Genomic DNA, 319 nt, shown 5'->3' with positions numbered 1-319 from the left:
CGTACTTCCCCCACCCCTACTTCTCCCGGACTCCCTCCATCACAAACCTCCGGCCACGAACTCATGAAACAAGACCCCTCCAGGCTCCTTTTAAAAGCCTTGATTCTTCACCCTTCCCCCCACGTTCCAGGCCTGTTACCCGCCGAGGGGACGACCGAGGAAATACTGGGGACCTGGCCGCTTGACGGTGGCCATTAACAGGCCTCCATTCTTGAGAGAACCTTCAACCTCTCGTATCGTCCGGAAGAGGATTGGTGGGCCCTTCCTGAGGGACCTCCTCAGGGCGCATGGAAAAAAAACTGGGTTCTCATTACGTTTT

The 319-nt window shown here is 56.1% G+C and overlaps 1 protein-coding gene across 1 annotated transcript in view; it reads left to right on the top strand.

Moving 5' to 3' along the window:
* The window catches only part of LOC119589365 (aminopeptidase N-like), a gene marked incomplete in the record, with an annotated part of 23,348 nt that overhangs the window by 16,489 nt on the left and 6,540 nt on the right, over nt 1-319 (top strand). Inside the window, 1 exon segment of the mRNA XM_037937983.1 lies at nt 131-283. Coding sequence (XP_037793911.1) covers nt 131-283 — 153 coding nt within the window.

The sequence above is a fragment of the Penaeus monodon genome, chromosome 25 (genome assembly GCF_015228065.2).
Source record: "Penaeus monodon isolate SGIC_2016 chromosome 25, NSTDA_Pmon_1, whole genome shotgun sequence".
NCBI classification, from domain to species: domain Eukaryota; kingdom Metazoa; phylum Arthropoda; class Malacostraca; order Decapoda; family Penaeidae; genus Penaeus; species Penaeus monodon.
Note: the sequence above shows the minus strand (reverse complement) of the source record. Positions and strands in the feature narration are given on the sequence as shown.